This window comes from Berghia stephanieae, chromosome 3 (assembly GCF_034508935.2).
Source record: "Berghia stephanieae isolate SIO BIC M18660-M18661 chromosome 3, UCSD_Bste_1.3, whole genome shotgun sequence".
Classification (NCBI taxonomy): Eukaryota; Metazoa; Mollusca; class Gastropoda; order Nudibranchia; family Aeolidiidae; genus Berghia; species Berghia stephanieae.
In genome coordinates this window covers 104,889,117-104,914,116 of record NC_088362.1, presented here as the reverse complement: position 1 = coordinate 104,914,116, position 25,000 = coordinate 104,889,117, and the positions used below count along the sequence as shown (strand labels likewise).

General features: G+C 35.4%; 2 protein-coding genes and 1 long non-coding RNA gene across 4 annotated transcripts in view; all 3 read right to left on the bottom strand.

Annotated features, from left to right (window-relative positions):
* The window catches only part of LOC144969071 (uncharacterized), a 72,956-nt gene extending 69,142 nt beyond the window's left edge, over positions 1 to 3,814 (bottom strand). Inside the window, exons 1-4 of the mRNA XM_078908082.1 lie at positions 3,580 to 3,814; positions 2,178 to 2,385; positions 1,676 to 1,768; positions 781 to 903 (exon numbers count right to left, since the gene is read on the bottom strand). Coding sequence (XP_078764208.1) covers positions 781 to 903; positions 1,676 to 1,768; positions 2,178 to 2,379 — 418 coding nt within the window. The 5' untranslated portion in view covers positions 2,380 to 2,385; positions 3,580 to 3,814. The remainder of the gene's footprint in view (positions 1 to 780; positions 904 to 1,675; positions 1,769 to 2,177; positions 2,386 to 3,579) is intronic.
* A 2,304-nt stretch (positions 3,815 to 6,118) lies between these two features.
* Positions 6,119 to 9,821, bottom strand: LOC144969073 (uncharacterized). 2 transcript variants are annotated; one of them, XR_013644720.1, is made up of 3 exons: positions 9,637 to 9,821; positions 8,600 to 8,772; positions 6,119 to 8,273 (listed from the first exon to the last, which is right to left on the bottom strand). It is a non-coding gene; the product is annotated as an uncharacterized LOC144969073 (long non-coding RNA). The 2 variants fall into 2 exon arrangements; XR_013644721.1 differs by having other exon boundaries at positions 9,637 to 9,801.
* A 4,826-nt stretch (positions 9,822 to 14,647) lies between these two features.
* Positions 14,648 to 25,000, bottom strand: part of LOC144969070 (small integral membrane protein 14-like) — a 16,103-nt gene continuing 5,750 nt past the window's right edge. The window contains exons 3-6 of the mRNA XM_078908081.1: positions 24,358 to 24,403; positions 23,895 to 24,040; positions 16,192 to 19,641; positions 14,648 to 15,722 (exon numbers count right to left, since the gene is read on the bottom strand). Coding sequence (XP_078764207.1) covers positions 19,591 to 19,641; positions 23,895 to 24,040; positions 24,358 to 24,403 — 243 coding nt within the window. The 3' untranslated portion in view covers positions 14,648 to 15,722; positions 16,192 to 19,590. The remainder of the gene's footprint in view (positions 15,723 to 16,191; positions 19,642 to 23,894; positions 24,041 to 24,357; positions 24,404 to 25,000) is intronic.

Below are 25,000 nucleotides of genomic sequence, written 5' to 3'. Positions count from 1 at the left end.
CCCATGTCATTTTGAATGTTCCAGAAATGATCAAATTAAAATAAATTCTAAATTTTAAAAATAAATAAATAAAATTCCCCTTATTCGCCCCAAGGAGAAATTTGTTTTCAATGGAAGACTGGAATGACCCTGGCATCAGCTACAGTGCAGAGCTGCAAAGTGAGTTAGAAAAGGCAAGGTGACTTGCTCAAGGCCACACAGCATGGTGAGTCGTTGAACTCAGTACCTTTTACATAAGATTTTTTCAAGGCCTAATCACCCAATAATGCAGTAAGTGGACGGCTGGCCTATCAAAAAATATGGTAGAGATATTGCATCCAGTAGCACTGTCAGTTTCATGCTTTAAAATTCAAATAAACTCTGGTGGCTCTATAAGACTATCTTTTTTCTTTCTTGTTTTTTTTTTCTCCTTCAAATGGAAAAATTCTGGTGATGAAAAATTGTATCCAAAATATGATTATTGATGAAACATTAATATAGTACAACAAAAGCTGCTTTAAGTTTAAGAACAAAACAAAAACATCAGAATTTCATTTGCATCAAACACGTGTGAATATCAATTTCAATTTTGATCTGTTTTGAAAACCACAAATAATATCTAGGGAGATTGGTAGAAATGGAGATAAAAGTCTTGGATTGAATAAGTCAATGCATCAGACATGGCACAACTTTCCACTATAAAGTTGACCATATTTGTATAAATAATAAGCATTGATAAATGGACCTAAAGAAAGGTACTGTTGATAATCAATACCTTCCGATTAATAAAAGATTTATTACCGAGCACTGCCTTGTTCGATGTAGCTGAGCAATAAGGCTTGAAGGTGGTTGACTGAGGGTACAGCTGCTGTAAGTCTCTGTATGAATTATAACCACTATGACAACTGTCACGCAGCTTCATACCTGTTCAATGAAAAATTAAAAAATTTTGGTAAAGAAAAAGCATTAAATTATTAAGTTACTAAATATCTGTTGATATTGTAATTATTTTGAAGGATTGTCTATATTCCCTTAGGGAGTCCTGATAGCTCAGTTGGTAGAACACTCGCAAAGGAACTTTGATTGATGCCAGGTACAATCAAGATTTTTTTATGACCCCTGTCCATCCAACAGTTATAGGATAACTGGGTCTATTTGATCTGGTGGAACGTAATTTGCAACAGACTAGCATCCTATCCAAAGTATAGAAAGAAATTGCTATTGTCCATTTCACGCTATAGAAACCGGAATAAACTCAGGCTCAATGGGCCTAGTGCCTCTGAAGGACTATTTTTGATCGATCTATATTGCTGACAAGAACATCAAGGTGACAAAATTATAATATAATCCTACATCTAAGGAATAATCTTCCTTCTTTATATAAACTCATAAACATAAGCATTTTCCAGGTAATAAATGGACTAATTATTCAAGATATTTTATTTTCATCTATGAAATGAATTAATATAATTGCAATAAAGGAAAAAAAAACTCTTCTTCGATAAAATAAACTATTATTTGATAAAGTGTTGATTCCATGCGAAATTAAATTAACAAATACATTTAGTGTTTAAGAACAGTATAGAAGCAATGAAATAGAAAGGGTTAATAAATGAGATGGACAAATTTTTGGAGCTATATTATCAGAGAACATTTAAATGTTTATATTTTATTTTTGGTCAAATACTTAACTTACCAAAGATAACACCAGGAAGATATCCCCTTCCACCATTGAAGTTGTTGAGGTAGTTGAGACCAAACTTGACTGCCTCGAGGTATTGCATACTCACTAAAATGTAAATAATGCATGCAATGAATGACAACTAGACATAATTGTATTTTTCTTTAAAGCAAATCCTTGGCAGTGAAAAATCCACTGGCATAAAACAAATGGGAAGTAGGAAACATGCGTTTAAAACATATTTCTCCATATTCTATCAAAATAAGGTGAAATTCTTTGACCAAAAAATGGTGTCTTTTCCCCATAATATTGTATAAGCTCCTAAGAGAGAATATTATGATTTGTCACATATGCTAAATTTTGGTTAGGCTACATAGAAAACTAAATATTGCAAAGCCCTTGAGAACGATAATTAAACCTAAGATAAATGCTACCAAATGCAACCTTATTTATTTGCATATATCTATAAATGTCGAAATACTAAAGAGTGTCATAATGCAATAAACTATTCTCTTACCTCCACTTGGTTTCCCACAGCCAACTCCTCCAGACAGCGAATTTCGAATACTCAAGCTTACTCCAAGTATAACATTGGCAGCATTGTAATTATAGTCCAGGGCACTCTTATCAGTTTTGCAGACTTGCTTGGCTAACTCCTGGCCCCTCACAGCAGACAGAGCCAAAATGGCAAAGAAGGCCAGGATCCAACTGGCCATCATGCTGGTCTATGGAATTAAGATAATATATCAAGATAGATCATTTTCTGCGCTGCACTGGGGATAATACCTTGGTTATTCTGGTTTTCATTTGGAATAGACCCGGTTTCCCCTTGGAAATAACTATTGAACTAATATTAAAAGTATGGTAGAGATAAGAATAGAAAACATTTTGGATATGTATATTAAAAAATTAAGCAACTCATAGTTATTAATTGTTAATCAAGGTATAATATATTATATGAAGAAAAAGTTTATGTTCGCATGTATGTGTATATGATTGTGTGTCTGTGTGTGTATGCGTGTGTGTGTGTGTGTGTGTGTGTTTGTGTGTGTGTGTGTGTGCAGATATGGCCTTAGCTAAGCAAAGCACAAATGAACGATTTGGTTTCTGATTTCCCTGTTACCAAAATATAATTATGATGAGATAAAATCTTAAGGTTTAATTTTTGTTTTTGCTGATATTGCTGATCTGGATTTGGCGCCATACAGTTCAGACAGACACGAAATTGAGTGGCGAACCCTTCTTCTGAACAACACTTGGTAACTAAGGTCTATGATAGAACTAGAAACAGAGGAACAGCATCATAATTATAATTTGTAATTGTATGAGTACGGCCTGTGGTCTTAGAAACCTTATATCATTAATTGATTGTGTATTACTACACTGTCATCGTTATCTTTTATTGAAAAAAAAAGCAAAAATGTATATCTCATTTAAGAAGTCTCTTGTTTTAGTTTAGGTATTGATTGACAAACGCTTTTTAAAAAGTTAGGACCAGAACAACAATAATCATTTTTTTTGTTTCAATACCCAGAACCACAATTTAGTCTTCTCTATGATTCAATTACCTAAGCAGCTTTGCTCATCTGTGAGATAAAGTTGTAGTTGTTTAATGAATGAGAATGTTAACAATAATAATAATCGATAGCTTACAGTCGACAATTGATGGTACGCCATAATTTGGCTCAGGATTTTTAAAATGTATATATGTATAATTCACTGAAATTCCGTTATATAGTTGTATTCATTTAAGTTTTAAAGTAAAATTTTGGCCAATTAGAAGATCTGTCACTGTCAGTAGAATGTTAGTTAGTTTATACTTGGAATAGAGACTTAACCGAACCAAAACAGAGAAAATCAACCATCATTGTTGTATTCGTCAGCTCTAACTCTAACAGTCATTTTTTGTAAAAACTCACCCAAATCTAGATATTTGGTAAAACGTCCAAAAATCAAAAAGATGAATACATTGAGAGGAATACGAAAACGATGAATGGCACCCCCAAAAATCACTTGTCTTTTGGTGCAAAGTCTTTGCCAAAGACCAGAGTCTACACAAGCAGAACCTAACACAGGTGCCACCCAATTTAACCCAGCCCTGGGATGATTGGAACATCAACACAGGACACACACCTCCAGTTACAGAGAGAATACAAATTCTATTCATAGCGGCATCCACTTTTCATCGAACCCGGCTCAAAACCTGTTCTGCCAGTTCCAGTCAATGAATGAAAATGAAAACAAAAGTTTGTTTATAAAGGGAATGTACTCTAAAAATATTTATATTCTTTAGCTCATGAAGAGTACCGTCCCTAACTAAAGGTAACTAAATTACTTCGCGATGGTGGTGAACGAATCGGCGATCTCAAGAAGTGGGTGAGAGAGGGATCTAGAAATGACTTTGGGTTTGAAACGAATATTTTTGTGTTCGTGGATAGCTCACACGGTAGAGCCACGCTCTCACCTGCCAGGCGGAGTTGTCGTACCAATAAGGTCGCAGGTTCAAACCCTACCACCGCCGCGAAAAAAATTTTTATTCTCTATTGTCTTCTGGCACTTTTCTACTCACTTCATATCTTGTTGTTACCAACATAAGTGCCTGCTCCACTCACTTTTCTGAATTAAAAATTCACCCCATACACCGGAGCATACTCAATGTCTCAATCGTTTCTATGTTATATGTTTGTGATGAGAATATTGGCTATTAAGCTTAACTGCTGGTCAAAATTACTTCGCGATGGTGGTGAACGAATCGGCGATCTCAAGAAGTGGGTGAGAGAGGGATCTAGAAATGACTTTGGGTTTGAAACGAATATTTTTGTGTTCGTGGATAGCTCACACGGTAGAGCCACGCTCTCACCTGCCAGGCGGAGTTGTCGTACCAATAAGGTCGCAGGTTCAAACCCTACCACCGCCGCGAAAAAAATTTTTATTCTCTATTGTCTTCTGGCACTTTTCTACTCACTTCATATCTTGTTGTTACCAACATAAGTGCCTGCTCCACTCACTTTTCTGAATTAAAAATTCACCCCATACACCGGAGCATACTCAATGTCTCAATCGTTTCTATGTTATATGTTTGTGATGAGAATATTGGCTATTAAGCTTAACTGCTGGTCAAAATTACTTCGCGATGGTGGTGAACGAATCGGCGATCTCAAGAAGTGGGTGAGAGAGGGATCTAGAAATGACTTTGGGTTTGAAACGAATATTTTTGTGTTCGTGGATAGCTCACACGGTAGAGCCACGCTCTCACCTGCCAGGCGGAGTTGTCGTACCAATAAGGTCGCAGGTTCAAACCCTACCACCGCCGCGAAAAAAATTTTTATTCTCTATTGTCTTCTGGCACTTTTCTACTCACTTCATATCTTGTTGTTACCAACATAAGTGCCTGCTCCACTCACTTTTCTGAATTAAAAATTCACCCCATACACCGGAGCATACTCAATGTCTCAATCGTTTCTATGTTATATGTTTGTGATGAGAATATTGGCTATTAAGCTTAACTGCTGGTCAAAATTACTTCGCGATGGTGGTGAACGAATCGGCGATCTCAAGAAGTGGGTGAGAGAGGGATCTAGAAATGACTTTGGGTTTGAAACGAATATTTTTGTGTTCGTGGATAGCTCACACGGTAGAGCCACGCTCTCACCTGCCAGGCGGAGTTGTCGTACCAATAAGGTCGCAGGTTCAAACCCTACCACCGCCGCGAAAAAAATTTTTATTCTCTTTTGTCTTCTGGCACTTTTCTACTCACTTCATATCTTGTCGTCCCTAACTAAAGCAACTCGGTTGCTTTTTGTTTTGTTTTGTTTTGTTTTGTTTTTGTTTTTTTGTTTTGATTTTTGTTGGGGGGGTTTTTTCCACAAAGATGACGCCGTAAAAAAAAAAAAAGAAGAAAATCGATTTATAGCAACCGCCCCAGAAACTCTATCACTGTCATCTTCATCTACAGCTGCAACAGCAATAACATCAGCAACAACACTTGCGACCACCACACCTGTTACATCACCATCATCACTTTCATCATCACCATAGTTATCATCAACAGCAACAGCATATCCATCATAGGATTGTAATTAAGAAAGGACATCGACCAATACATCACAAACACAAACAAGCCTCGCCTATCATCCACACTTACAGTACAGTTATAAATACTCATCCCCACTACCTTCGCCAACAGCCTCCGTCTCACCGCAACCACAAACAACAAAAGAAGCGGCAGTGACAACTTCGAGTACACGTCATAAACAATACCATCGACTACAACAAATAGAGCTAACCATATGGTTACGCCGACAAAACAAAAGACTGGCAGCATGTGGTAAAACACGTGCAGCTACCTCAGGCCTCTCACTCTCCATAGAAAATAATAACCATAAATACGTAGTTGTTCGATCGTGCATCAAGTATTGTCAAGATTTTCATATTATTATGAAACAAATGGTAACATAATTTATTTTCTTTTGTATGTTTTGTTGTTTGTTTGTTTTTGTTTTGTTTTTTTTTTGTTTTTGTTTTTTGTTGTTGTTGTTTGGTTGTTTTGTTTGTTTTTTGTTTTGTTTTGTTTTTTTTTTTTTGTTTTTTTTTGTTTTGTTTTTTTGTTTTTTTTTTGTTTTGTTTTTTTTTTGGCTTGGCTTCCCTGCGCCTCGTGTTTAAACGAGCTGGACAACTGCTTGCCCTATTGTCCAGATTAAGGGGGGACCTGTAGTCAAAAATCCATTTTTGATTGTAATGCTAATATTGCTATTCCCTTGTTATTTTAAGGTGGTAGGAGGTCTAATTTGATGATTAACACCAAAAAAAGCCAAAAAAAATAATTTTTTTAGACATAGTGAGAAAAAATAGGCTAAAAATAGACCAAAAATCCCAAAATTTCTTACAGTAATGCAGCCAAAACCAACGAATAGATCTCTTCCAAATTTACACACAATGTTTCTTACAACAAGAGCTATACCATGACGTAAAGGTTTAGCAATAGTCCTGAAAATAAATTTTTAAGAATTTTTTTTCGATTTCGGCTGAAAATTTGGCGCGGAATTACAGTAAAAATTCGATTTAAAAATTCATAAAACTGCTCAATTTTAGTTTACCCCAAAACCCTTACGTCATGGTACAAAACACATTATAAGAAAGATTCTGACCAAATTTGAAGACAATCCGATGGAAAATAATCCAGATATGAATGTTAGAAAATCAGAAAATGACGCAAAATGGAGTTTTGAGAAAACGCAAAATTTGTCTTTAATTTGATAATAAAGTTAATTTTGCAGACAAGCAAAGGAAAACATCCATCAAAATTTCAAAGTATATTCAATATAGAACAAGAAAACAGTTAAATTTTGTACATTTATCAAATTCTGAAAAAATTATGATCGATTCGCTAACCCATACCCCTAAGAAAAAATTTGCGGAAAAATTGAATGATATCAGTTTTTTACAAAAAAATTAATTTAGCGATCAAATATGCTTTATATTTATAAAATTCATCAATTAAATCTCATAAACTAATAATGTGATATATAATTTGATGTTAAACACCCAAAAAAAACTCAGAATTTTTTAAATAAAATTTTTAAGGGGCATTATAGGCTAAAATTAGACGTAAAACCCTAAAATTTCTAACATAGATGCACCAAAAACTAGCATATAAATTTCTTTCAAATTTAAACACAATGTTTCTCACATAAATAGCTATATCGTGATGGAAGAATTTATCAATCGTATGGAAAATAAAATTTTTAGAATTTTTATTTGATTTTGACTGAAAATTTGGCGCGTATCGACAGAAAAAAATGGATTAAAAATTTTATAAAATTGCTAAATATTAATTTACCCCCAAAAACTTCCATCATGATGTAAAAGACATCATAGAAAAGATTCTGAATAAATTTGAAGATGATCTAAAGGAAAATGGCTAAGATAGGATTGCTAGAAAATCAGAAAATGACATAAATCGGAAATTTGAGAAAGCGCAAACTTTTTTAATAATTTGACATTGAGACTGATTTTGCAGGCAAGTAAAAGAAATGATCCATCAAACTTTCAAAATATGACCATTATAGGACAAGAAAAAAAGAAAACTTTATAATTTAATCTAAGTCTAAAAAATTTATAATCGATTCGCTAACGCATACCCCTAAAAAAAAAACAAAAAAAACTATAAAATTCAATTTTTTCCGTATTCAGAGATAAAATAATTTTGAGGTCAAATATGATTTATATCTTATGAATTCATTATTGTAATCACAAAAACTAATTATTTACTGTATACAATAGATTATAAAGAGATTTCTAGATATATTAAAAAGTCTCGAAATATGATTTCGTAAAATATGATATGGCGCGCTACCCTCATTTTTCAATGCTGCTTGAGAGACAAGTCATATAAAATTAGATATCTAGTCAATTTTAACTGCAAAATCAATTCTATTTTAGACAATAAAACAGCTAAATGATGCAAATAGATATAGCTCAGAATAAAAAGCAATTTGCTTTCCCAAACCCCTTGGAAATAAATTCCTTTCGCCTCAATGCAGGAAAAATCAACACCACTTGTTTGCCACCGCTTTTTTAGTACCGTAGTTCCACAAAGAGGGTTGATCTTGCTCTGGTTGGTAAAAAAAAAAAGAGATATTTCATTAGCAATTTTTGGAAATACATTATAAGTCATTGACATAAAATGCATCTGTCAAAGAAAGACCAATAAATAAAATGGTCATCATTCACACCAACACAGTTGAAATTTCATTGTTTTTACATCCACAGAACAGAACTCTTGGCGACAAACAATTTTCTGTTATTAAGTTAATATATTCAATAGTAATTCATTTCAAATGATGTTTTATCATTTTCATTTAGAAAAATGAGTATTTACTTTCTTGATCATTAATCAAAAATGTAAAGGCGCTATGGAGATTTGGAAACATTACTAACCAGTGTCAAAAAGTACATGCAGACACTCTGCTGTGCTGGCCCAGATGATGGTTTGCTGGTTGATCAGTTTGCCACAGGAGGGCCTCAACACACCTTTCCAGAATAGCCCTTGAGCCAGCATCTTTATTTATTGTCAGGACACCAGTGCAGTCAACTGAATTCTTTCATGTTAGCTGTCGATGAAAACAAAAAATTAAATTAAATTCACTGCAGTGAAAATGGCACATATGCCAATGCCATTGCTAAAGTCTAAAACAACAACAATAATAATAATAATAATAATAATAATAATAAAATAATAATAATAATAATAATAATAATAATAATAATAATAATAATAATAATAATAATAATAATAATAATAATAATAATAAAAATAAATAATTTGGAAAAAAAATTATCTAACATTGTCATTATCATTATCCTAGACATTTCAAACACTACTAAAACTGCTACCACTACAGACCTTATCATTATCTATCATAGATATTTACTCTCTCTTTCTCTCCCTCTCTATCACTATCACTCGAACATAACATTCCAAACCCAATTTTCCGATATAAATCCCCCCCCCCCCCCCCCTCCAAAGAAAAAAAATTGAAAAGTGTGGACGATGTATGCAGTATCAGCCAAAATAAAGATAATTACAATAACTGAATGAAAATTTTTTTTTTTAAAGGGTCCTGATCCTGAGACTGAGAATGTCTTTTCTTCTTGTGAGTCGCACGAACTTCACGAACCCTCTTGACAGTCTTGATCTTGACAAATTTGGAAACATATTGGCTGGGAATCGAACCTTGAAACATCTGATCAGGTCTAGGTTTTATCGCCTGACATGGAGGGCTGATTTTGTTTGGGGAGGGGGGGGAGTAGTATTTTATTATTGTTTGGCCCTGTTATTTTTCATAAAATAAAGTTAACTTGCGATAACGAGTGTGTCAGCTGATGCACAGTCGAACAAACACACAATCTCACAAGGCATGTTTAGTTATAAAAATAAGCAATAAATTAAAATGTGGTGTATTTCTTATGCTTACCTTGTAAACTGAGTATTCTGTGACTTGAATAGAGTGAAGAATTACCAAAGTTCATCAAAATCAACTTGTAATGCGATGAGTGAGGTCCAAAAGCGAATGAATTCATAATATTGTAAACAAAGGCAGGGACAGTCAGGGAGCGGCCATTGACGCTATCGTGGTGCATTGTGGGTCACTATTGCCACGTTCGAGGATATATTTAGATCGGAATCATGTTTTGTTACTAAATTTAGACGCACCGTGACCTGACCTCTCAAATCAACCAATGAGAGCTCGTGACATTGTATAAATGGTATTCACTTTTTGACCTTGTGATAATTCATGTTTATAATCATGATGTCGATGTTGCCAGATTGAAAAAGAGAAATGGCTAAGCTTTCCATCGATATGCGCCATGACCGGGTGGATAGGCTTTGAATAGCTGTTGTCAAGACCCAAACATTTGACAATATAGACCTTTAGAAAATAAAACGTGGATACCTACATTATAAAACTGCATCAAAAACACGTTTTTAATTGAAAATATGAAATTTTCTTTATATTTTAGGATTCTAGAATAATTAAACTACCTGAAAAGTGGACTAGCCCAATTTGGCCGAAAAAATTTTTTTAAACCAAAAATGACTACAGGTCCCCCCTTAAAATCCGAGAAGCTGGGGTTCTACGTTTAGTTAATCGCCTACGTATTATTGGACGCATTTTAAGCAAATATGTGTTTTTCGATAGATCAACGGTAGGGGGCAAAGTTATGCCTTCTTTTGGTCGGTCAATGGCAGGCGGCAATGCTATGCTTTCTTTTGATCGATCAATGGTCGGTGGCAATGCTTTAGAAGGAAGCAAGGGGCAGCTGGAAGTTGCCTTTACTTGTGGTTTATCAGATATCCATCGTCTTCTTTTACAGCTAGGCAGATGTTTGGACAAGATAAGCTACAACCATTGAAGTGGAGTTGTGGATCCGGGAGTACGATGAGTCAGAGACAGTATCGAAGTTCGGATGCCGGTTGTGGATCACTCTTAGTGGAAAGCCCCTGCACGACGACAACGTGGTGAACCATCGCCCAGCATGCGATGACCCTTGCCAAGACATGGACCACATCATTTTGAAGTGCCCCGCAACAGCACCCCCAGGCGGCTACCAAATGGTTCATGAGGCGGACAGTGCTTTCGCGGATTGGGTGAAGCGAAACAACGTGGAGTTGTAGCCATACGAAACTACTACTACTAGCTACAACCATTACCTTCTTTAGCTATTGATTGCCCTTTGCTCAGATGACCGGTGTTGCTTATACCGTTGATCAGCTTCTTTGGGTTTAGTTTTCTAAAGAAAATCAGCTTATTTAATATTCTCACCAGCTTTGCTTTAGAAAGAAGCAACGGGCATCTGGAGGCTCCTCGTAAAGAGGGTTCACCTTTTGGGGGTCGATCTAGACCGGGCCAGGAGCCATGAAGAAATGTGTATTTTTCTTCGCATAGGATATAATATTAATATGAAATAACACATGTGAGCGTTATCCATGCTTGACAATGTTGTCAAGAAATCCACGAACCGTTGATCAGCCTCTTTGGGTTTAGTTTTCTAAAGAAGCTAAGCTTATTTACCATTCTCACCAGCTTTGCTTGAGAAAGAAGCAACGGGTATCTGGAGGCTCCTCGTAAAGAGGGTTCACCTTTTGGGGGTCGATCTAGACCGGGCCAGGAGCCATGAAGAAACGTGTATTTTTCTTCGTATAGGATATAATACTAATACTAATACGAGATAACACCTGTGAACATTATCCATGCTTGACAATGTTGTCAAGAAATCCCCGAACTAGTCGGGATCCAACAGAACGAGAAAGGAGGGCAGGATATTGATCAGTGCGGACTTCAGTAAATTGGGCGCAATTTTTAATAGGGAATGAGATTAGCGGAAGAGTAGCGTCCCTTGATTGGACGTCACCCATAGTCTGTGACGTCACTGGCGGAAATGTTATTAGAGAGAGAACGTCATGTTGGTTGTGCGCATGCGTCTCTCGTCCTCGCTTCCGGTGAAAGCGGCTTGAGACACTTCAAAACCAGATTGACGTTCTCTCTGTAAGGTGACGTCCAATCAAGGGACGCTACTCTTCCGCTAATCTCATTCCCCATAGACGTCTGCCGGTCGATCCGCCAAGACCTTTTCCCGCTAAGCCGTCTCTCCGTCGTGGCGCTTACTTCGACGCCCAAGTCCTCAGCGTTAACCCTGCAGACGGGCGATGGAAAAATCTTTGGTCGCGCGCATTTCCGCTACGGAGCGTATTTAAAATAAATAAAACCCTCACATTATATCGCCCACCGGGCCTCCCTCATCCTAACCGGTTTTGAACTCCGGGGCCTCGTGGTTAGGGCCCTGTATAGGCTAGGCGTTGCCTTTTCGCAGCGTTAAACGCATTTCCACTACTTCGCAATAGTGGCGCGATCGACGATTCAAATAGGGTGCAAAATGTTCCACGTGCAATCCATCAATGTGCCTATAATGACATTACCTGTCATGTGCGGCTATGTGACTATGTGGTCTAGTGGTATGACACTCGCTTTCGTATCGGAAGGTCCTGGGTTCTAGCCTCGCTCGGCGCATAGTTGAGTCCTTGGAAAAGACTCTTTACTCACATTCTCCCACCGTACTCAGGTGTAAAATGAGTACCTGACCGTTAACAGCGTTGTCTTTGTCCGAAAACATTGTAATATCGCCTAAAGGGCGTCATCTCTCGTTCTACGTGTTACGTGTTGCTGTTGACCAGGGACCCATTGTAAAGCGCATTTAGTGGATATAGCGCTATATAAAGCTCATTATTTTTTTTACCTACAAGTACAAGTCTCATCCTGGCACAAACAAAGGATCCCGCTATGGACACACTCCAAAGCTTAGAGTACTTTAGTATTTTCAAAACTCAACACAACAATAGTAGATAAGAGATAATACGCTTCAACAGTCGTGGCGTCACTTCCCTCGTAATGACGCATGATGACTTAGTAACTGGCTCTAAACTATCGGAACAATGGCGGACGCCCTTATGAAATATTTCTCCGATGAGCATAAAAGCGGATCCAGAGGGAAAAAAAAACATTATAAATCTGATCATGTTTTGACTTTTATATATTCTGATCACAAGACTTATGAAATATGAAAAGTTCTAGCCGGCATGAGAATATAAAGTACCGATTTTCTTTGTTTAGAACCACGATGGCCGCCGTTGCTGGGCGACGTGACATCAGACTATTGAATCCAATTGACAAGGAACAAAATATCATATCTAAAAAAGGAAATATACATTAGACTGCCTCCCTATCAGCCAAGGATCCCCGCCGGGACCAGGAAAAATCTCAATTCTGCACGAGGAGGGAGATTTGGGGGATTGAAAACACAGCAATAGTGACTTCTCTGTCCGCGATCAGGAGAGGTCTGCAGACCACATCCAGTAGTCCCTTATGGACTAGGGAAAGAAACATGTTTGTCTAACGTGTTGTACGTGTACGTGATCCCACAATGGCAGACCGATTTGGAATCCGTCTAGTAGTTCAGGTGATATTGGAATGTAATGCCAAGAGGGAAACACTCTCTCTCTCTCTCTCTCTCTCTCTCTCTCTCTCTCTCTCTCTCTCTCTCTCTCTCTCTCTCTCTCTCAGATGAGAGACAAGGACTACACACTGGTGTTTTGCTTGTTTTGTTTTTAAATGTTTTACAGCGCTTGCAATACATTTAAGTCATACCAGCGCCAGTTAAAAGGAAGATAATTGGATAGTAAAAACAGTCTAGATGTACAGTTAAACGGACTTGAGGAAAACAATAAGACAGAGGAAATGGTTCAAATAGAGAACATATGATTAATTCCAAGAGCACACTATCAGTGTACTTAGTTTGAGATCAACTAAAAGTCTCACCCACTTAGCGGAATACACTCTAATGTTACAAATCATATGTTTAAAATAAAAATAACAGTACATAACATAAGATAGATATGATTTACAAGGGGGGGAAAAAATCTCACAAAACTACAACAAAACATTCGACTGTTTCCCTCCAGCCAGGACGAAACTAAGCAATCTCATTCCAAGACAAAGCAGAAAGCAATTGGAAAAAAAAAGACAAGGGGATAGAAGACACAGCACCAGTAAGTACCTCCCTGCCCACTATGGGAGGTCGGGAACCCCACCCAGCAAAACTAAACACACTGGTGTCATCATATCAGAAGTCTTGAAACCAAAATCGTGTCACTCCTTCTGACAGAGCAGCACAAGCAAAGCAGTGATGCAATGGAAAGCAAAAGCACAAGGGACGGAACTAAGCTTGCTAAAATTGAAAGGTGAATTCCTGAAGTGCCGTAGTAGCGCTCCAATCTGAGGTTTGAGAAAGTTCGAATGTCATTTATTTTTAATTTAAACAGTAAAATGCAAAGATTGCTTTTCTGAGCTAGAAAAAAAAAAAGAAAAAAAGAAAAAGAAAGAAAAGAAAAAGAAGGGGAAAAGAAGTAAAAAAGAAAACAAACAAAAACAAATTTTAAAAAATTTTTAACATTTTAAAACGAGGAAGTTAAATGTAAGCTCCAAATTATTAATTGACAGACGTGAATGAAGAGAACATATCAGGTTTCTCCTTTATCAATAAAGTGGACGATGAGTTAAACAAAATATACTAAAAAAATGGATAACCTGAGCTGTCCTAATAATCCTCTGACTCTGCCAGTTCCATTGGAGTTTCAACTTCATGATTTCTAAACCCACAATGGGAAACTATCTTCTCTCTCTACAAATACACGAGGAAGAGTTGTCATTTTATACATACTTCTAAAAAGTTACTGTTGCAATTCAGATCATAAGAAGGCTAATAACTGAATAAACATGCGCCCCGAACTAGATTCATAACCTATATCATACATATTATTATTAACATTTAAGATATACATTATGGATCTAGTTAATGTTATTGTTATGAATGGAAGCAAAGCAGAGTAATTCCTGTTATAATTTAAAAAATTGCAATCCAATACTGCAGTGATGTGAATAGTGAATAAATATTTATTTTGCACCATGGAACCAAGAATGTAAAAACTTTCATTTTCAACAAAATAATATACTAATATAATCGTGTATAGAGGTGAACTAAAATTCACAATATTTACAATTGACAGTTATGTACTACAAATACGTTTATGCATAGATACAGGATTTTTTTTAAAAGGACATTTAAATGACGACTAGGACTAGGTGGTCGCACTTAGTTTTTTTTCTGAAACAAGGTCGGGGGGGGGGGGGGGGGGGGGGGGATCCAAGCTTTGTTTGATATAATCTGTATTGTTGTAAGACCTGTGCTTTTTCAAAAAGTATACAATAAGTATGCATGGGGTAGTATTAAATAGGTAAAGATGGATGTACTGAGATGCGTCTGATTTTAAAACAGCTCTATTGTATTTTTAAAATCATTTATTGACGAATTTTGACAACACTATCTCTTCACTGTCGTAAATATTTCATTTTATCGTGCAAGAATCCTTGCTTGTCACAGCTCCATATAACCAACATGATTCTTTAATTCCTTTGGAACAGCCCGAACTGTAAAAAGAAATTAAATCATGTTTCTTTAACTTTAAGGAACAAATGAAGCTTCACTAATGATGTTCAATGCACACGGATATCTCACATAAAAAGCACCAATCTCAGTGAAAAAATTGCTAATTATCAGTTACTTCCAACTGTACGAAAATATCCTCCATGAAAAGATTCGCAAACAAACTCTCAATAAACTTATTGTATACGTAAGGAAATAGTAATCAATAACATTAAAGTCTGTTATTGCAGGGTTTGCAAAGAAGAAAGAGAGATAGAAAAGGTGAAAAGTTTGATGTCGCAGCGGGTTTGGGATTATAACCTTCCTATAGCGGTTGTGAGAAAAGACTCAAGAGAGTTAAAATGATGCTTTGCTTCAAAACATGAGTTCAGTTGTCATTTCATAATCGCAATATCTTATTTGTGATTCTAGGTGCGACCATTGTTGAGCTGTTTGATAACTAAAAAAGTGTAATCAGTAGAAACCCCTGTATCTATATGCATAACGCCCATCAATTACAAGACTGAATGCTTTGTATCAGAATCCCGACATCAAGACAAGACTGAATGCTTTGTATCAGAATCCCGACATCAAGACAAGACTGAATGCTTTGTATCAGAATCCCGACATCAAGACAAGACTGAATGCTTTGTATCAGAATCCCGACATCAAGACAAGACTGAATGCTTTGTATCAGAATCCCGACATCAAGACAAGACTGAATGCTTTGTATCAGAATCCCGACATCAAGACAAGACTGAATGCTTTGTATCAGAATCCCGACATCAAGACAAGACTGAATGCTTTGTATCAGAATCCCGACATCAAGACAAGACTGAATGCTTTGTATCAGAATCCCGACATCAAGACAAGACTGAATGCTTTGTATCAGAATCCCGACATCAAGACAAGACTGAATGCTTTGTATCAGAATCCCGACATCAAGACAAGACTGAATGCTTTGTATCAGAATCCCGACATCAAGACAAGACTGAATGCTTTGTATCAGAATCCCGACATCAAGACAATCGTAATTCATTATCCACGTTTTCAGAATTCTTATTGAGAATTTTACAAAAAACATAAATTAAAATATATAAAATATTATAGTTTTGAAAATTATATTCAGGTTCAAAATATAAATATTCAAGAACAGACTTGAATTGTTTGAAAAAGAATATATAATTACAACTTTTCAAATGTTGTAGAAACTGCTCTCTAAAAGTCTGATATTGTTTTCTTAAAAGAAATCTAATCAAAATTATCCATATATACTTGTCTGGATTTTTCAATCATAAATTCTCCATGACATCATTTCTGTAATCTCCAGGCTTGTGTCAATACATCTATTAACCCTCTCCTTACCACCTACAGCAAAATCGTCACGTTTGTTACGACACAATATACATTTTTTTCGAATCAGATTTATTTTGTACATCACAAAATTTGAAGAATAGTCTGTGTTGGATTGATAAGAACCTAAAATTGTTTTGTAGAGAGATTGTTTGAGTTTTTTTAAAAATCAACTTTTCTGCTGGATAAGCCTGCCATTTTGGGAAAATACTGAAAATGGTTGGTAAGGAGAGAGCTAAACTCGTAAAACAAGTCATCTGTTTAAATCGAACAAATTGTCAAATTATTACCATGGTAAACATCTGTTGCATAATGGGTGGAGAAAATAATAAAATACTCCTTTTCCGAATACAAAATTCAATGACAAGAAAAATAAAAGGAAGAAATGAACAGGAAAGAAAGTTTGAAACATTCATATTTGATTCCCAATCCCAAATTAAAATGAAAGTAAATAACAAAATACTTTCAAAAGTAAATAAAAAAGACACAGCCATGCTTGTTTAACCCAAGAATAATATGAACTAGAAATTATAAAAATTGCATTGTCATCATGATTGACTGCCGAATGAAATTTAACATTTTTAAGACCTGAGAGATCTGAATGAAAAAAAAAAATGCAGATCTTATATTAATGACTTTAATGCACAGCATGCTGAAATAATAATTTTAAATCGCATTTAAGAGTAAATTTACAAATCTGATATTAACATTTTCGTTTAAATTATAGGAAACAAAATGGTATTTTATTTTCTTAAGCCTATGATACAATTTACGGAAATTTACGAAAATATACGTTGTATTTCCAAGATGATTTCTTCATACTAAAAAAATAAAAACAACCGTATAATTCATAAAAGGAAAAGAAATTACAAAGGATAAGCTTAAAATTCTATATATATATTTTAAATTCCAAAATGCAAAATAGTCAAATAAAGAGACAAAAATCAAAAACCCAACATTTAACTCGTTGCAAGAAGCTAGCCCTTCTTTGCCTCAAGAGCAAAAATCATTTAAAAATCACTTATTCTGACCAACAATTTTAGGATGTATAATCTAGGAGTAAAAGGGAACAATGGTCACGAGTCATGTCTTATCTGCTTTTGGTTCTAACTCCTTTCTTTAAAAAATGGCAGTTGTAGAGTAATCAATCACCTGCCTCATAAAATACTTTAACTATGAGCTCAAAAGTTGTCTCCAGAGTAGAGAATCATTCTAATTCTTAAAATATGATGACATTTCTAAGTCCATACTACTATTATAAAAAATCAAAATGTTGAACGAAGTATGGAACCACAAGGGAGGAAGAAGTGATGCTGCACTATTGTTCCCTAATATATCTTACGTAATCTACAGCTTATTCTGTATCCTGTAATTATCCTACATTTTTCGAGAAAACAACATGTCACAGCCAAATAGATTTTTCACTACTGCATCATGGCATGTCTGATGACGATTGTGAGACATAAAAAGATGAAAAGATTCTCAAAATCCAAGGTTTGTCTTGCAATCGCAACCAAATGACAAATATGTATTTCAATTTTTAAAAATAAAAACTATAATATCAATGCATTGTGGTTTAAATTGCTTTTGGAGATGACAAGAAAACATAAAAGTATAAACAAACCAAAGCAATGCCACATAGAGCAATGATTCTTGCTTTAAATTCGTTTAACTAAAGTTTGTTTTTGTTTGTTTTTAAGGGTTTTACGGCGCTTGCAACACATTCAGATCATATCAGCGCTAGTAAAATGGGATAGTAAAAAGTTCTAGAATTACAATTAAATTACCCAAGAAAAAGGAAGTCAAAGGGAAAATATTTAAAACAGGGAACAGATGTAGATTCCAAGAGCACACTATCACTATCAGTGTACTTTGTTTGAGATCACCTAAATGTCTCATCCTGACACAAGTGCAGGTCCCCACTAAGAGGAACACACTCAAATGGTTACAAATCATATATATATGTAAAACTAAAATAGTACAGTGCATAAGAAAGGGATAATTTACAAGACAACAAAATTTCAACTCCTAAAACTCTTACTACACATTTAACTGTTTCCCACCCAGCCAATGACTCCGGCCAAGGCCATGACAAAACCAAGTAATCTCATTCCAGACAAAGACAGATAGCATGTTGGAAAACAGATATGGGGGGATAGAAGACACAGTAAGTGCCTCCCTGCCCACTATGGGAGGTCCGGAACCCCATCCAGCGTTCAACTAAAGCTTTGAGAGTTTTACAATAAAAATCAGTTTTACCTCTTTCAAATTATGCATTTCAACTTAAATGAATAAGAGCTGGTTTCATTCATATCTATATGACATAGATGGAAGTGTTCGAAACAAAAGAATTATCAAAAAAATATCCATTTTCCATTCCTGTTAATAAAAATGTAAACATAAAAATGTAATCAAAAAGACAACAACAACAAAATAATAATAATAATAATAACCAAAAACAAAACAACCCAAAAACAACAACAAAAACAACCCAATCTTTTTACGTTTTTTGATGAGAGATATATAACGGGAATTAGTTTATTAAATAGTCTTCTTCTTGTATTCAACATGACATACAAAACTGCCCATTTAAGAATTGAGTAACAACAGCATTGAGATTGAACAAAGAGGCAGAGAGTGAATATTTTGCTAGTGCGGTAAATTTAGAGTGTGTTATGAAAACATCCACATCATTTCTTTCAAAATTGAGGCAATACATAAAGTATCAGTAATAGCAAAATGGCGATCAAAGTAAAATATAGGTGGGAAATACCATCGTACATGAATAACATAAGTAAGTTAAGTAAAACAAAAACATCAAAGAATTAATTCATCAGCAGTTTTGTTTTTATTTCAGGTTTCTAATCATGTCTAAAGGAATGGTACATATCTAAAACTTTTAACCCTCCCCCCTCCCCCCATACACACACACATACACACACACACAATTCCGATCTTTGATATCCGTTCTAAAGAAATTTCAATGTCCAAAATTCACGTTGCAATTCCAATCCCTGTCCATGGTTATGACCAAATCTTTAATGGACAGGTGGAGCAGGAGGTGGAGGAGGATTACCACCAGATCCATCCTAAAGAAAGAAAATAATTAAAAACCATTAAAATATCACACTAGCCTTTCAAGAAATCAATATTAACTCTCTTAGGACTAACCCCGTAAACTTACGGGACCAGTTGCCGACTGTGTAGACTAATTCCGTATATATGAGGGGTCATACATTGTGAAAATTCTTTTCGTTTTTTAAGTGTTCATGCATGTGTGACTCGTCTTCAACGCAAGTTAAACATTTTAACGTTGAATGGTGCAGGGCAGTATCGATACTTGATTACTAGTTCCAATTTTATCAAAAGTTAGAGCAAGTCAGTCAAGGTGGACAAAGAATCGATATTTATCTATATTTTTAGCCTTTGCTTCAAAATTTGCAACTCAAAAGTGGATTATGCTCAAGAATGATGTTTTATTAGTTACTTTTGACATTTTTGTAGTGTTAGGTGTTTTCTTTTAGATTTTATGACTCTAAAACAGTTTTTAGTAGTATAATATCCCATTTTATTCATTACGAGTCATTTTCCCGGAATTTTTGCAGAAAACCAAGAAATAAACATTTTCAATAAATCCCATCATTAAAACTGTAACAGATAGAGTGATGTAATTTATGTTATATATAATAGTAAATTTCAAACTAATAAAATATCATATTTCATTAATACATATAACAATAACTTTATGATTACCTTGGTTTTTAAAAACCCTAAAAATAAAAAAAACAGCCTGCAACGTTTGTAGAGGTAAGAAAACCTCAGTCTCAAGAGAATTAAAAAGATTTGAAAAAATTAAATTTGTGCCTTATAGATCATCAAAATAAGTTGTTCAAATGTAACAATTTATGCAAGTCTTTGTGGTATCATTCTAAAATATAACGTCTGACCTGTGTTTTGTCTGAAAGCAGAAGCATAACCAAATACTTATATTCAAAGGTAGCCATTTGTGATGATGAATAAAATCTTTCCACTAGGATCTCCTCATTTTCTCTTTACACAACTAATCTTAATTGAGATGAAAATGGCCTTAAATGATAAGCATTAAAACTGTCATGTGAAACGTAATTACAATCCACATACAGCATGTAAAAATCATACTTACTATTTTTTTCCAAACAATAGGAAAGATTTATTTTTCAAATTTCTTTTGTATTATAAGTTTCAGTTATCATGGAATGAGTATAATTTAAACATTGTGTAGTAGTCTCCTTACGCAACAATAGCATGATTATTACGAAGACTTTTTTAAATCCCAATGTTGCATTTTAAGTAAACAGTTAATGTCGGAAGCAAAAAGAATTCAATGATGAAATGACATTTTATCTTTAAGGGCACAATTAAAACAATGCCACTGAACTGATCATTCCAAGATAACAAAATCCATTGACAGTAAAAGAATGGGGGTTTACATTTAGTAAATTGGTTATCTGTACAATCAAAAACATATCGACATCGTCAGGACCACGGTAACATGTCAATATAAGGATCATGTCTATATATCATTACACCATTGTCTATTCATTAGGAAAAACATATAGAAAGGAAGCTCTACAACAAGTAAATGAAGGTGACGACTGTTGTAAAACTGGAGGACAACCCCTTCTCCTAACCTACACAGAAGAGTAATAGTAAAACAGAGATGAATTCATGAGAGGCCAGCAACACAACAATACAAAAACAAAAGTACATTCTACAGAACATTCGACACAACACGGCAGGCCCCACTCAACAAAAATCTGAGGCACAAATTGCACCAGAAATATGCTCAATACCAAAAAGGACACAATGACTAATGACAGTCAGTGGCATTCGAACTGAGTTGGCATCAGGCAAGGGTGCTACCCTTCCAGCCAAGAGGTGTTGGGATTTCTATTGACAAGAGCACAGACAGGGAGCTAGGAAAAGTATAGTTTCTGATTTCAAATGGGTGAAAATGAAAGACTTTTGCTTTAAGGACACTTTTGATGTCAGCGTAGCATGCAGGAAAATTGGCAAACTTGTCCACTTTGTTGACAACCTTTTAGATGGGCATGATGCAAATGGTGCATTATCATGGCATGATAACACCTTTCCAGAAAATGAGATTTTGCTTTAACTCAGAGGACATCATCGGAAGAATTCAATGAAAATGACATCACAGTCACAGGTATCAAATCTGGAAAGACTCAATTCACAGAAAAAACACTACTGTAATTTGAAATAGCAACGGCAGTTATACGGGACACCCAATGCAACATGAACAGAATTTTGGATGAAAATAAATAAGATGTTAAAAAGCGCAGCGGCCTTTCTTCTTCTTCTTCTTCTTCTTCGTCTTGTGGAAACCTCCAATATTGTCGAGGATCACTCCACAGTTTGTAGTGTTTTACATTTTAAACTTGCTAAAACTCTGCACATAATACTAAAACCACATAGATTAAAAAGTCACGTTGTGAACTCCAGCAATCGCGTGAAGGCATGTTGGCAACCGTTTTCAGACACTTCAGCTGGGAGGCTATTCCATAGTCGGGCAGTGGAAGGGAAAAACGAATACATGTGGGCGTCTGTTTTTGATGTTGGGATGGTTACTCTTGCTGTGTGTCCCCTCGTATTTCTTGTGCCGATATCTTTGATGTCGTTTGGAAGTTTAAGGCACGAATTTTTGTAGTAGATCTTGTGGAACAATTTAAGTTTATCTATCTTTCTTCTCTTTTCCAGAGGTTCAAGGCCAATCCGTTGTGATATTTCAGACGCACTTGAGAAAGGATCGAATGTGTTTGTGATGCGTCTTGCTGTTTTTCTTTGGATGTTTTCTAAGGTGTCAATGTTCGCAGGACAGGGAAATTAATTGAAGTTTTTCTAATCTGGACCACAAGACAAATTTTATGTATCTTTTGTTTGATATCTAGAAAATACATGAAATAAATAGAGAGAAAGATAAAGTGAGTAAATGTGACTCATATAAAAGGGAACAACACATAACAAACGACGTTGCGGCCATTGGCCATTTTCAAGTAAACACGAAATATGTTATATCAATAATAACACTATCACTGTCTAGTACTCTTCATTAATACCTCTTCATCCACCCACCCCCCTCCCATTCCCTCTATCTTATGCTTGATTTATATAGCTTTGATCTCTCCCTCTCCCTCTCTCCATCAACCTCTCTCTTCTCTCTCTTCAATGCACGCACAAACACACAAACACACACACCCACACACACACACAATTTTACCTATAAAACTATTATGACAATCTAATACTTTTTTATATAACACATTTTGTGTTTACTTGAAGAAGGCAAAAGGCTGAAGCGTCATTTGTTTTGTGTTGTTCTCTTATAATATATGAGTCACATTTACTCACTTTATCTTTCTCTCCATCTTATTGGCTCATTTAGGCACCTCTAGTTTTTGATGAAACAGATATCAGCACATTATCATATGTGACCTTTCGCCTCAAAACGGTATTATGTCGGGATGGTTAAGATGCTGAAAATTGAATTTATAGCCAGAAATACCAGACTTGTGTTGAGTTTGTATATTTTATTTAGGAGAATGGATACAATATTTTAGGGTGCTAATGCCAACAATTTATATTTTTGACCAGTTTAACATTTAATTTGTTTTTTAAGCATTTGGTTCGTTCCGACATAATACCGTTTTGAGACGATGGGTCACATATGAACAACCAACACTTGACACATTACACAGAGATTACAATTCTTTCATATTACACCATAACGGTGACAAGACGCAAGCAGCTCAACACCATAACTATTCGCATACATCTACTAGGCATCCAACTGTACAACGTTTCTTCTCCCTATCTACACTTACCAGAAGGGATAATTCTCATGCAGAATAAACTGTTAGAAAACGCTGCCCACTCTATAGATGTATTGCTTCACAGCCAGACATCTCACAGATTTAGGGAAATTAGCAAAAACAAATTGCAATTCTTGGAATAAAGAACACAGTGCCTCATCTTTGCAGAGACAAATAAAGACAGAATGGAATACAGCAACAAACTTCGCAGTGAAGAGGAGTGACTTTCAAAATTTATATACTGATCATGACCCCCCCCCCCAATAAAAAAAAAGAAAAAAAAGAAAAAAGAGAAAAAAGAGATAGATTATTCATGTCAAATTCTTTTACTACCATAATCCAAAAAGAAGGGCATGTCTGTAGCTCATTTTAATGTCAAAGGTCAAGTCTTTCCTCCCTCACCCATAGTTTTTTGAGTCACAATTTGCATCAATGAGAAAAACTGAAGAACTAAAAAAAATCAATTAAGTTACCCCTGAGGCAGGAGATGGCTTTTCATTTTGGTTGCGCCTGAGTGTCCTGGGTCGGAACAAGTAGAGCAAAGTGGCCACGACCACCCATCCCATCATCATCATCATGTACCCACCGGTGACATCAGGCGTGGATGGGTCATTAGGCACTGGAGTCAAAGAAAAATTTGATTATTGAACATTATAGAAGCAAAGTTAGCAGGAGAGCAGAACACCTTTGTTTCTTTTACTTTTACTGCTCCAAACTGCTCTAAAGTTGGGGGCAAGGACACAGCAACTGAGAGAGGATGTGTTGGGAACGCATTGGAATGGATTGGTCACCCACTCAGGAAGTCAAGAATAAATAAAAGTTGCCAAGCCACCCTGTTTTTAAGCATTTGAAACTGTATATAAATCAAAAGCCGAGATAGACTCTGGTTTTATAGGTACTATGATTCTAAATAAAATCATTAACAAGTTTACTTACATTCATCACATCCAGAATCTGTACAGGCATTCTGGGAATCCCGTAGCTGGAAAAGATGTTTCAAAAATTCATAATTAAGATAGCTTCTGTATAAATTAAAAAAGACATGCAGAGAAACTAGAAAGGTGGAAGAAGAACTTAAAAGAGAAGAAATGAGAAGAGAAGAAGAAGAAGAGAAGAAGATGAGAAGAAGAAGAAAAAGAGAGAAGAAGAAGAAGAAGAAGAAGAAGAAAGAAAGAAAGAAGAAGAAGAAGAAGAAGAAGAGAAAGAAGAAGAAGAAGAAGAGAAGAAGAAGAGAAGAAGAAGAGAAGAAGAAGAAGAAGAGAAGAAGAAAAGAAAAGAAAGAAGAAGAAGAAGAAGAAAAGAAGAAGAAGAAGAAAGAAAGAAGAGAAGAAGAGAAGAGAAGAAAGAAGAAGAAAAGAAAAGAGAAGAAGAAGAAGAAGAAGAAGAAGAGAAGAAGAAGAAGAAGAAGAAGAGAAGAAGAAGAGAAAGGAAGAAGATAGAAAAAAAAGAAGTCAGGAATAAGAGAAGAAGAAGACAGAAGAAGAAAACAAAAAGAAGAAGAAGAAGAAGAAGAAGAAGAAGAAGAAGAAGAAGAAGAAGAAGAAGAAGAAGAAGAAGAAGAAGAAGAAGAAGAAGAAGA